At 45.1% G+C, this 10,592-nt stretch overlaps 1 protein-coding gene across 3 annotated transcripts; it reads left to right on the top strand.

Moving 5' to 3' along the window:
- The first annotated feature begins 4,995 nt into the window (after window positions 1-4,995).
- LOC115187305 (cysteine-rich protein 1-like) lies at window positions 4,996-10,480 on the top strand. 3 transcript variants are annotated; one of them, XM_029746370.1, is made up of 5 exons: window positions 4,996-5,093; window position 6,088; window positions 9,191-9,260; window positions 9,402-9,426; window positions 10,282-10,480. In XM_029746370.1, the coding sequence occupies exons 1-5, from the start codon at window positions 5,052-5,054 to the stop codon at window positions 10,444-10,446; spliced, it is 303 nt and encodes a 100-aa protein (XP_029602230.1). In that variant the 5' UTR covers window positions 4,996-5,051; the 3' UTR covers window positions 10,447-10,480. The 3 variants fall into 3 exon arrangements, 1 of the variants encoding a protein (XP_029602230.1); XR_003876016.1 differs by lacking the exons at window positions 4,996-5,093; window position 6,088; window positions 9,191-9,260; window positions 9,402-9,426 and adding an exon at window positions 9,270-9,284; XR_003876017.1 differs by lacking the exons at window positions 4,996-5,093; window position 6,088; window positions 9,191-9,260; window positions 9,402-9,426 and adding an exon at window positions 10,108-10,130.
- The last annotated feature ends 112 nt before the right edge of the window (window positions 10,481-10,592 follow it).

The raw sequence follows: 10,592 nt of genomic DNA, 5'->3' as shown, positions 1-10,592 counted from the left end.
ATATAGCCTACATCAATATAGTGTAATATTGTGGGTAATATATCCTACATCAATATACTGTAATATTGTGGGTAATATATCCTACATCAATATAGTGTAATATTGTGGGTAATATATCCTTCATCAATATACTGTAATATTGTGGGTAATATATCCTACATCAATATACTGTAATATAGTGGGTAATATATCCTACATCAATACACCGTGTAGACTATGTACTGTATGTATCTGTGTAAACATTTGTTGTTCTGATTTGTTCAGGAATACATTCCATTAAATATTTAAATATTCCTAGAATATTCCTCAGCAGAATTCCTTGAATTTTCCCTAACACTGCGAGACTCCCCATCACACCCTTGCTTACCCCTGATCATACGCATATTGGGAGTGTGTGTATATGTGTATGTGTGTGTGTGTGTGTGTATGTCAGGATGGGTTGTGTGAAACCCACACAGACACACATCTCACCTCCTAAACCTTGTTCCCCTTTAGTTTTGTTCTCTCATTTCACATACATCCCCCCTCTCAACACACACGCGCGCGCGCGCGCACACACACACACACACACACACACACACACACACACACACACACACACACACACACACACACGCCGCGCACACACACACACACACACACACACGCACAAACCACAGAAACACACACACAGTAATGTGCTGTGGCAGCCTGCGTCCGTAGACAGGCGTGAAGGATCAAGTCTTCACCCAGTGTACTACCGATATTCATAAGATGAGGCTGCAGAGGAGAGGGGGAGAGAGAGGAGAGAGGAGAAAGAAATGGGGAGAGAGAAAGGGAGAGATAGGAGAGGAGAGAGAACGGGGGAGAGAGAGGAGGGGAGAGAGAGGAGAGAGAAAGGGGGAGAGAGAGAGATTGGGGAGGAGAGGAGGGGAGAGAGAGGAAGAGGAGACAGGAGAGAGAGAAAGCGTGGGCAGAGGGAAGAGATAGACCAGAGAGAAGGAGGAGAGAGGGGTGTGATGGGGAGTCTCGTGGGTATTTGGGGTGTAGGGTGGTGGGGCAAGGGGGATTGGTAAGTGGGTTAGAGGTAGAGGACTAGAATGATAGGGGGGTTGGGGGTGGAGTGTCATAGGGCTCTGGGGGATGGGAATAGAGATGGATGTGGTGGGGGGGGGGGGGAGGGGGAGGGGGGGAGAAGAGAGGTTCTGTTGACGTCCTCTACCATTGGCTTGTTCAAACGGTGGGGGAGGGGCAGACTCCACCATGTCCTCACCAGCTGTAGAGAGAGGGAGAGGAGAGAAACAAAGAGAGGAGAGAGAAAAAGAGAGAGGAGAGAGAGAGACCAGATAGAAGAGAGAGAGGAGAGGAGAGACAAAGTGAGGAGAGACAAAGTGAGAGAGGAGAGAGTGAGAGGAGAGAGTGAGAGGAGAGAGAGAGGAGAGAAGAGAGAGACCAGATAGAAGAGAGAGAGAGGAGAGAGAGAAGAGGAAACAGAGAGAGGAGTGAGAGAAGAGAGAGCCAACCAAGAATTCACAAAATTGGTCAAACACCAATTGAGACTCCGCATGCAGAATTCTGCAAAAATATCCTCAGTGTACAATGTAAAACAACAATAATGCATGCAGAGCGGAATTGGGCTGATTCCTGATAAGTATCAAAATCCAGAAAAGAGACGTTAAGTTATGGCTAGGCGTCCCGCTAGCGCACACCTCGACAACATCCGGTGAAATTACAGAGCGCGAAATTCAAATTACAGAAATATAAATATTTACCATTCATGAAAATACAAGTGTTATACATCAAAATAAAGCTAACGTCTTGTTAACCACTCTAGGGTAGGGGGCAGTATTTTCACATCCGGATAAAAAACGTACCCGATTTAATCTGGTTATTACTCCTGCCCAGAAACTAGAATATGCATATAATTGTTTTATTTGGATAGAAAACACCCTAAAGTTTCTAAAACTGTTGAATGGTGTCTGTGAGTATAAACAGAACTCATATGGCAGGCCAAAACCTGAGAGATTCTAAACAGGAAGTGCCCTCTCAGACCATTTCTTGGCCTTCTATAGCCTCTTTATGGAAAATAGAGATCTCTGCTGTAACGTGACACTTTCTAAGGCTCCCATAGGCTCTCAGAAGGCGCCAGAAACGTGAATGATGACTCTGCAGTCTCTGGCTGAAAAACAGTAGGGGATATGGAAAGTGGTCGATCTGAGAACAATGGCACGGGGGTGCGCGTGCATGTGAAGAGTCCATTTTCTTCTTTGAGTCTTTGAACAAAAACGACGTCTCTCCCGGTCGGAATATTATCGCTATTTTACGAGAAAAAATCGCATAAAATTTGATTTTAAGCAGCGTTTGACATGCTTCGAAGTACGGTAATGGAATATTTTGAATTTTTTTGTCACGATATGCGCAGCGCGTCACCCTTCGGATAGGGACCCCTGAACGCACGGACAAAACAGAGGATATTTGAACACAACTATGGATTATTTGAACCAAAACACATTTGTGGTTGAAGTAGAAGTCCTGGGAGTGCATTCTGACGAAGAACAGCAAAGGTAACTTAGGGGGTGTCAAAATAGCTAGCCTGTGATGGCGAGCTATCTACTCAGAATATTGCAAAATGTGCTTTTTGCCCGAAAAGCTATTTTAAAATCTGACACAAACGAGTGCATAAAGGAGTTCTGTATCTATAATTCTTAAAATAATTGTTATGTTCTTTGTGAACGTTTATCGTGAGTAATTTAGTAAATTCACTGGAAGTTTTCGGTATGTTTGCTAGTTCTGAACGTCACATGCTAATGTAAAAAGCTGGTTTTGATATAAATATGAACTTGATTGAACAAAACATGCATGTATTGTATAACATAATGTCCTTGGAGTGTCATCTGATGAAGATCATCAAAGGTTAGTGCTGCATTAGCTGTGGATTTGGTTTTTGTGACATTATATGCTAGCTTGAAAAATGGGTTTCTGATTATTTCTGGCCTGGGTACTCTGCTGACATAATCTAATGTTTTGCTTTCGTTGTAAAGCCTTTTGAAATCGAACAATGTGGTTAGATTAACGAGAGTCTGGTCTTTAAAATGGTGTAAAAATAGTCATATGTTTGAGAAATTGAAGTTATAGCATTTCTAAGGTTTTTGAATATCGCGCCACTCGATTCCACTGGCTGGTTGACTTGGTGGGACGATTTCGTCCCCATACCCTAGAGAGGTTAATCCGTCGCTGTGTCAGATTTCAAAAAGGCTTACGACGAAAGCATACCATGCAATTATCTGAGGACAGCGCCCAGCATACAAAGCATGAAAAACATATTTCACCAGGCAGGTGTGCCACAAAAAGTCAGAAATAGCGACATAATAAATGCCTTACCTTTGATGATCTTCTTCTGTTGGCACTCCAAAAGGTTCCAGATACACCACAAATGGTCCTTTTGTTCGATAATGTCCTTCTTTATATCCATAAAAACTCAGTTTAGCTTGTGCGCTTCAGTCAATATCCACCAGTTTCCCTCTATCAAAGTCAAACACGTTTATAATCAAACCTCAGGTACCCTAATATGCAAATAAACGCTAAATTAAGACGGAGAATCGTTATTGTCTTTACCGGAGATAAACAAACAAAGGACGCGCTCTCATCCACGCGCAATGAAAACACTACAGCCAAAATGGGAGCCACCTAGAAAAACTACAAATTCTAGCTAATTTTTCCAAAAATTAGCCTGAAACTCTTTCTAAAGACTGTTGACATCTAGTGGAAGCCCTAGGAAGTGCAATGTGGGAGGATTTTGCCTCATAATAAAAATGACGCCATTGAAATCAGTGGTAGGCTGAATTTATTTTTCTTGGGATGGTTTGTTCTCGGGGTTTCGCCTACTATATCAGTTCTGGTTATACTCATAGACAATTATTTTAAACAGTTTTAGAAACTTTAGTGTTTTTATCCAAATCTAATATGCATATCCTAGCTTCTGGGCCTGAGTAACAGGCAGTTAACTTTGGTCACGCGGACGTCAAAATACTGCCCCCTACAACCACCTAAAAGGAAGCGATTCCCAAACCTTCCATAACAAAGCCATCACCTACAGAGAGGAAAAGGGAGAGTACCTAGTCATTTGTACAACGGAATGCCTTCAACGTGAAATGTGTGAGATGAACCTGGAGAAGAGGTCCCCTAAGCAGCTGGTCCTGGGGCTCTGTTCACGAACACAAATGGACCAACAGAGGACCCAGGACAGCAACACAATTAGACCCCACCAAATCATGATAAAACAAACAGATAATTACTTCACACATCAGGAAAGTATTAACAAAAAAACTGAGCAAACTAGAATGTCTATTTGGCCCTAAACATGAGAGAACACAAATACTTACCACTGTGACTGACCAAACTAGGAAGGAAAGCTTGCGTATGTAAAGACACAGTGAGCATAGCCTTGCTATTGAGAAGCCGCCCTAGGCAGACCTGGCTCTCAAGAGAAGACAGTCCCACCTGATGTTCTGTTTAAACAGTCCAGATCTAGTCCCACCTGATGTTCTGTTTAACAGTCCCAGATATAGTTCCCACCTGATGTTCTGTTCAGTCATAACAGTCCAGATCTAGTCCCACCTGAGGTTCTGTTCAGTCATAACAGTCCAGATCTAGTCCCACCTGATGTTCGGTCAGTCATAACAGTCCAGATCTAGTCCCACCTGATGTTCTGTTCAGTCATAACAGCCCAGATCTAGTCCCACCTGATGTGGGTACTAGATGTATATATGTATGTATATATGTATATATAGTTTTACCAGTGACACCAATTTGTTGATCTAGTATTTTCTTTTGAAGTGATTGTTCTTTGTCTTGCTGTGACAAGGTACTCACCACATCCTGTTCTGTCATCACAACACGCCACATTCACACAGTTGAACCTATTTCCTGTACATCTCTCTGACACACACACACTTTTCTCTACCACTCTCTCACACACACATTCTCTCTCTCTACACACACTTTCTCCATTTACACTCTCTACGTACACACTTCCTGTCTGATAAATAACTGTGTCAGGAATATCATCTATCATGGTGGGCTACTGTCCCATCTGTGGGAAACCCGTCTACTTGGTGAGTGCAGCGTGTGTGTGTGTGTGTGTGTGTGTGTGTGTGTGTTTTGCAGTGTCCATACAGTGGGTCAGAGGATGACAGATTGTTAGGACAGGTTTTTGAGAGGCATCGTTCGCTCGCAAATCTTTCTAGACCTCAATCGTTATACCTTTGCTATATTGTGTGTGTGTGTGTGTATGTCTCTGTGTGTGTGTGTGTGTTGTGTTGTGTGTGTGTAGTCTCCCGTGTGTGTGTGTGTGTGTGTGTATGTGTGTGTATGTGTGTGTATGTCTCCATGTGTGTGTGTGTGTGTGTGTGTGTGTGTGTGTGTGTGTGTGTGTGTGTGGGTGTATGTCTCCGTGTGTGTGTGTGTGTGTGTGTGTATATGTCTCCGTGTGTGTGTGTGTGTGTGTGTATGTCTCCATGTGTGTGTGTGTGTGTGTGTGTGTGTGTGGTGTGTGTGTGTGCGTGTATGTCTCCGTGTGTGTGTGTGTATATGTCTCCGTGTATGTGTGTGTGGTGTGTGGTGTGTTGTGTGTGTATAGTGTGTGTGTGTGTGTGTGTGTGTGTGTGTGTGTGGTGTGTGTGTGTGTGTGTGTGTGTGTTGTCTCCATGCTCTGAACAGTCCTGTCATGACTCACACACAGACAACAGGAAGTGTCTTCTCTGAGGAAGCAGACTGTTCTGTAACACACCAGCTACTCTCCCATATCTAAACCTGGTGTCCTTTCACTTTCTAAACCAGCCTTCTTTTTCATCCTGGGATAAGTTCCAACACCTAAACTGGGCTCTTTTCCTTCAGAGGCTGGGTTCCAATAGTCTAAACCTGGCTTCCTTTTCTTCAGAGGCTGGGTTCCTATAGTCTAACCTGGCTTCTTTCCTTCAGAGGCTGGGTTCCTATAGTCTAACCTATGGTCCTTTTCTTCAGAGGCTTGGGTTCCTATAGTCTAACCTGCTTCCTTTCCTTCAGAGGCTGGGTTCCTATAGTCCTAACCTGGCTTCCTTTCCTTCAGAGGGTGGGTTCCTATAGTCTAACCTAGTGTCCTTTTCTTCAGAGGCTGGGTTCCTATAGTCTAACCTGGCTTCCTTTTCTTCAGAGGCTGGGTTCCTATAGTCTAGACCTGGCTTCCTTTCCTTCAAGGCTGGGTTCCTATAGTCTAACCTAGGCTTCCTTTCCTTCAGAGGCTGGGTTCCTATAGTCTAACCTGGCTGCCTTTCCTTCAGAGGCTGGGTTCCTATAGTCTAACCTGGCTTCCTTTCCTTCAGAGGCTGTGTTTCCTATAGTCTAACCTGGCTTCCTTTCCTTCAGAGGCTGGGTTCCTAATAGTCTACACTGGCTTCCTTTCCTTCAGAGGCTGGGTTCCCTATATTTTAACCTGGCGTTCCTTTCCTTCAGAGGCTGGGTTCCTATAGTCTAACGTGGCTTCCTTTCCTTCAGATGCTGGGTTCCTATAGTCTAACCTGGCTTCCTTTCCTTTGTTGTCTGGTTCCTATAGTCTACCTGGCTTCCTTTCCTTCAGGAGGCTGGGTTCCTATAGTCTAACGTGGCTTCCTTTCCTTCAGAGGCTGGGTTCCTATAATCTAACCTGGCTTCCTTTCACCTGGGCTCCTTTCCTATGTCCTCAATTGACATGAGACAGCAGACTGGTCTCTCACATCTTCGGCTTTGTTCAAATACCAACTTGCCTTCCTTTCCTTTAGGGACTTGCATTATTTGCATATATCCGGTACAGGAACTAGGTTGCAAATGAAAGGTATATTATTGGAAAATGTCTATGTTTACCAGGAAACTACCCGAATTTTGGTAACATTTACATTTTAGGGGGAATTTGATCAAATTACATCTGGTGGTCTTTTTGTGCTTAAGATTATCACATGAGTCTGGTAATTAGCTCTGTCCTCTGTGTGGCCTTATCACATGAGTCTGTAATTATCTCTGGTCCTCTGTGTGGTCTTATCACATGAGTCTGTAATATCTCTGGTCCTCTGTGTGGCCTTATCACTGAGTCTGTAATTATCTCGGGTCCTCTGTGTGGGTCTTATCACATGAGTCTGTAATTATCTCTGGTCCTCTGTGTGGGTCTTATCACATGAGTCTGTAATTATCTCTGGTCCTCTGTGTGGTCTTATCACATGTGAAATATACAATAATTAAATAAGATTGTTTAAAAAAAATATATATTACAATCATTAACCTTAATATAACCCATAAACTCAGTAAATATCATTGGTGTTTAATATGAGGGTCTCAGCATGAAATATTCTTTAAGATGTTTTTACACTTGTATTTATTTTACTGTCAGAATGTCTTTGTGTAAATGTGTTGGAGCCAAACTGATGTCAGTTGTTAAATAATGAATAGTTGGAGTTAATAAAAAATAATGCTGTTGTTGATTAGATGCTTTTTTCATTAAGTACTATTGGACATATGACACACAGACACAATATATGAGGAAAACATTTTACTCAAGTATAAATTCCCAAAGTTACATAGAAGATTCCAGTAATTTGTTGGTAAACTTACTGGGTAGCTTAGCAACTCTAAACAGGACCTAACTGGTAAATCAAATCAAATCAAATGTATTTGTATAGCCTTCTTACATCAGCTGATAGCTCAAAGCGCTGTACAGAAAACCCAGCCTAAAACCACTCAAACGGTGTAGAAGCACTGTGGCTAACTCTCAGTCACAGTGCAGATCTTGGGACTGAACACCTCCCTCTCCAGCTGGATCCTGGACTTTCTGACGGGCCACCCCAGGTGGTAAGGGTAGGTAACAACACATCCGCCATGCTGATCCTCAAAACGGGGGCCCCCAGGGGATCGTGCTCAGACCCCTCCTGTACTCCCTGTTCAACTCATGACTGTCCGAGCCGGGCACGAATCCACACCATCATCAAGTTTGCCGATGACACAACATTGGTAGGCCTGATCACCGTCAACGATAGACAGCCTATAGGGAGGAGGTCAGAGACTTGTGGTGCCAGGACAACAACCCTATCCCTCAACGCGATCAAGACAAGGAGATGATTGTGGACTACAGGAAAAGGAGGACCGAGCACGCCCCTATTCTCATCGACGGGGCTGTAGTGGAGCAGGTTGAGAGCATCAAGTTCCTTGGTGTCGAAGCCACCAACAAACTAACATGGTCCAAGCACACCAAGACAGTCGTGAAGAGTGCATGACAACGCCTATTCCCCCTCAGGAGACTGAAAAGATTTGGCATGGGTCCTCAGATCCTCAAAGCTTTTACAGCTGCACCATCGAGAGCAAGGCACTACAGAGGGTAGTGCGTACGGCCCAGTACATCACCGGGGCCAAGCTTCCTGCCATCCAGGACCTCTATACCAGGCGGAGTCAGAGGAAGGCCCTACAAATTGTGAAAGACACCAGTCACCCTAGTCATAGACTGTTCTCTCTTCTACCGCACGGCAAGTGGTACCGGATCACCAAGTCTAGGACCAAAAGGCTCCTTATCAGCTTCTACCCCCAAACCATCAGACTCCTGAACATCTAATCAAATGACCACCAGACCTCATCTTTTACACTGCTGCTACTCTCTGTTTACTATCTATGCATAGTCACTTTAACTCTCCCTACATATTACCTCAATTACCTCCACTAACCGGTGCCACCTCACATTGACTCTGTAACGGTACCCCAATATAGCCTCCACATTGTTATTTTACTGCTGCTGTTTAATTATTTAGAACTTAAACATATATTTTTTAATTTAAAACATTTTTTTCTCAAAACTTCTTAAAGCTATGTTGGTTAAGAGCTTGTAAGTAAGTATTTCACTGTAAGATCTACACCTGTTGTATTCAGTATTCACTGTAAGGTCTACTACACCTGTTTGATTCAGCATTTCACTGTAAGGTCTACTACACCTGTTGTATTCTGATTTTCACTGTAAGGTCTACTACACCTGTTGTATTCAGCGCATGTGACAAATACAATTTGATTTGATTCAATTTTTTATTTAACCCCTGGTATCCTCCAACCCCCATCGGTCCATGCCAGAATATTTGACCTCTAACCCCTGGTATCCTCTAACCAATTGGTCCATGACAGACATTTGACCTCTAACCCTTGCTATCCTCTCTCCCCATTGGTCCAGGTGAGAAGAAGAGGTCATTGGGGCGGGACTACCACCCTCTGTGTCTGAAGTGTCAACAGTGTCAGAGACAGTTGACCCCGGACAACATGCTGAGGTATGGAGAGAGAGGGAGGGAGGGAAGAGGAGGAGGGGGAGGAGAAGGGGGATCCCAGGGACAACATGCTGAGGTATGGAGAGAGAGGGAGGGAGGGAAGAGGAGGAGGGAGAGAAGGGGGACCCCAGGACAACATGCTGAGGTATGGAGAGAGAGAGAGGGAGGGAGGGAGGGAAGAGAGGGAGAGAAGGGGGACCCCAGGACAACATGCTGAGGTATGGAGAGAGAGGGAGGGAGGGAAGAGGAGAGGAGAGAAGGGGGACCCCAGGACAACATGCTGAGGTATGGAGAGAGAGGAGGGAGGGAAGAGGAGGGAGAGAAGGGGGACCCCAGGACAACATGCTGAGGTATGGAGAGAGGGAGGGAGGGAAGAGGGAGGGAGAGAAGGGGGACCCCAGGACAACAGGCTGAGGTATGGAGAGAGGGAGGGAGGGAAGAGGAGGAGGGAGAGAAGGGGACCCCAGGACAACATGCTGAGGTATGGAGAGAGAGGGAGGGAGGGAAGAGGAGGAGGGAGAGGGGGACCCCAAGACAACATGCTGAGGTATGGAGAGAGAGGGAGGGGGAAGAGGAGGAGGGGAGAAGGGGGACCCCAGGACAACATGCTGAGGTATGGAGAGAGAGGGAGGGAGGGAAGAGGAGAAGGGGAAGGGGGGGGAGGGGAGTATAGCGTAGGGGGGAGACGTAGGAGGGAGAGGGAGAGAGGGAAGGGGAGAGAGAGTGAGTCAGGGAGAGAAGGGAGGGGAGAGAGGGAAGGGAAGGGGGAGTGAGGGGAGAGATGGAGAAGTGGAGGGAAAGTAGTGTCAACAGTGTCAGAGACAGCTGACCCCAGGACAACATGCTGAGGTACGAAGACATGGAGGGGTAGGGTGGGGAGGGAGTGAGGGAGTGAGGGAGGTGGGGTGCAGAAGGTCTGTCTGTCTGTCCGTCTATCTACATGTATGTGTGTATCTATGTATCTCATGAACTAAGATGTTTTCTGTGCTTTGTGTTTCAGCATGATGAGAAACCCTACTGCACTAACTGTTACATGAAGATGTTTGGTACCAGAGGTAGATACTGCTTGGTGATGTACTTTAGCTGGTGTGCGTCCCAAATGGCAGCCTATTCCCTACATTGTACACTACTTTGGCCAGAGACTTGGTCAAAAGTAGTACACTAAATAGGGAACAGTGTGTGTCTTAGGATGCTATGTACAGCAAATATTATCATACTCTCTCTCTCTCTCTCTCTGTCTCCTCTCTCTCTCTCTCTCTCCTCTCTCTCTCTCTCTCTCTTCCTCTCTCCCTCTTCTCTCTCTCTCTCTCT

Source organism: Salmo trutta, unplaced genomic scaffold (genome assembly GCF_901001165.1).
Source record: "Salmo trutta unplaced genomic scaffold, fSalTru1.1, whole genome shotgun sequence".
NCBI lineage: Eukaryota > Metazoa > Chordata > Actinopteri > Salmoniformes > Salmonidae > Salmo > Salmo trutta.
The sequence above is the reverse complement of the archived record's forward strand: the minus strand, read 5'-3'. Positions and strand labels throughout refer to the sequence as shown.

Coding starts and splice junctions, on each gene's coding strand:
- LOC115187305 (XM_029746370.1), top strand. CDS start 5,052: ATGGTGGGCTACTGTCCCATCTGTGGGAAACCCGTCTACTTG. Junction 9,261..9,401: donor TGTCAACAGTGTCAGAGACA/GTTGACCCCGGA, acceptor GAGGGAGAGAAG/GGGGACCCCAGGACAACATG. Junction 9,427..10,281: donor CCCCAGGACAACATGCTGAG/GTATGGAGAGAG, acceptor TTTGTGTTTCAG/CATGATGAGAAACCCTACTG.